Source organism: Cyprinodon variegatus, unplaced genomic scaffold (genome assembly GCF_000732505.1).
Source record: "Cyprinodon variegatus isolate N-32 unplaced genomic scaffold, C_variegatus-1.0 Scaffold723, whole genome shotgun sequence".
Lineage (NCBI taxonomy): Eukaryota > Metazoa > Chordata > Actinopteri > Cyprinodontiformes > Cyprinodontidae > Cyprinodon > Cyprinodon variegatus.
The window spans coordinates 3,374-5,254 of record NW_015151176.1 but is presented as its reverse complement, the minus strand read 5'-3'; the positions used below and the strand labels follow the sequence as shown (position 1 = coordinate 5,254).

Sequence of the window (1,881 nt, the reverse complement as noted above, 5' to 3'; positions counted from 1 at the left end):
GACCAAAGAGCCACAGGTTAGCATCTGAGCTCCAGCTGTTTCTCTGCTGCTGCGCCTCAGAGGCCGCCTCATGCAGGGAGGAATGGTTAGAAATGGAGCTGCCTTATCAGGTTTGAGGAAGGAATCAGAAAACTCACATTTTTAAAGTCCTTATCTACTCTGGAGGGGCTCTAACTGTCAGGATTACACAATCTACCTTAGAAATGAGTCACATGTGGAGCTGTGGTAGATCCACCCTCACTTCCTCAGAATTTCCTGCTTAGGAACCAGACCTGCTGACTTCTTAACTTGTTCTAGAAGTTAGTCCTTCAGGTTCTAACAGGCTGTGGCAGAGAAACACGCTGTGCTTCAACTCCTGCAGCTTCTTCCTATAAACTATCCAGGGCTTATGGTGGGATTCCAGTTTGATGGAGACAGAAAAGAAACATTTCCTCACATTCCTAGTTACTATCGCTGACAAACATCTTCTGTCTTTCAGTTGCCATGTCAACGATAGGAGATAAAATCCTGGACACAGCTCTATCCAAGGTAAGGTCTTTGTTTGACACATCAGGGGCGAGCTACCAGGCAGGCGGAGCCTCTGCTGGTCCGTCACAATTAAAATAGATTTAGAAAGCTTTGATTTTCTATTAATTTTCCTAAAAGATAAAAACAAGCAACAAATATGCCTCTTACCCCTAAATCCCACATCCTGTGTGACCGACCCGGTCCGTTCCAGACCGCCTGTGCAAAGCAAAGCCTACAGCCTCCGCTGTGTCTCCCATCCTGCGCCGCTCCGACTTCCTCAGAGCTGGAGAAGAGCATTCGCCATATTTTCATTGAATTCATGGGAGCAAAACGTGGAAAAAACGCTTAATTTAATGACATATTTAAAAAAATCCCCATCAGCATCCTGCATAGTGCAGTTTCTGCCCAATTATTTTCTTTTTGTTGTGGTTTTTTGAAACGTTGATAACTAGGATCATACATGGTTTATATGAACTATGTTTGTTTTACCTTCAAACTTCGGCTTTTTTTCTTCCTTGCTTGCATTAGGAGGGTTTTAGTTCTTTTTTTTCTTAAATTAAGTGCATTTTTGGAATGAGACAATTTACATTTAAAATAAGAAACAACAATTTTATTGTTGCATTTCAGGAGCATATTATCTAATTATCTTATTTTAAGGGTAAAACTACTCATTCCATTGGCAAATCATCTTATTTACCTGCTCAAATTAAGGATAAAAACACTAAATGTAAGAATTTTTTAACTTATTTCTAGATTGTTTTTGCAGTGTTTTTAAAAGTTGTTTTGACTGGATTTGATTAAACTTTTAAGCCTCTCAGTATAAAATAAATATTTTGATCAAGATGAGAATTCTGTTTCCTGGTATGTTGAGGTACCAGTAGTTTGCATCCAATCATGGAATTAAACGGTCTTAGTTTTTGGGAAGAATTATGCTCTAATCTATAGTTACCGATCGGTTGTTACTATATTTTAATTTGACAAACCGGATCTTCTTGGCGTTCTGTTTGCTGCTTGGTGCGATTGCAACTGTGGATCCGAGCTCGGATCCGTATTTTGATGGTAACGGATGGAGGGGTAGCGGCGGATGTGGAACAGTTCTCATTGATCAACATGGCAGACAAGTATCTGCACGACCAGAGATGGGAAGTAACGAAGTACAAATACTTCGTTACTGTACTCAAGTAGATTTTTCTGATATTTTTACTTTACTACCGTATTTTCACGACTATAAGGCGCACTTAAACGTCTTTTTTTTCCCTCAAAATGTGCGGTGCACCCTATGGTGCGGTGCGCCCTATGTGTGTTGTAACTGCGACTTTTGAGACCACCTCATTGAGGAGATGATGAAAGAGTGGCTGAATGTAAGGAGACCAG

The 1,881-nt window shown here is 40.4% G+C and overlaps 1 protein-coding gene across 1 annotated transcript in view; it reads left to right on the top strand.

Moving 5' to 3' along the window:
* The window catches only part of LOC107097775 (porphobilinogen deaminase-like), an 11,216-nt gene that overhangs the window by 6,854 nt on the left and 2,481 nt on the right, over positions 1 to 1,881 (top strand). Inside the window, exon 4 of the mRNA XM_015395058.1 lies at positions 479 to 528. Coding sequence (XP_015250544.1) covers positions 479 to 528 — 50 coding nt within the window. The remainder of the gene's footprint in view (positions 1 to 478; positions 529 to 1,881) is intronic.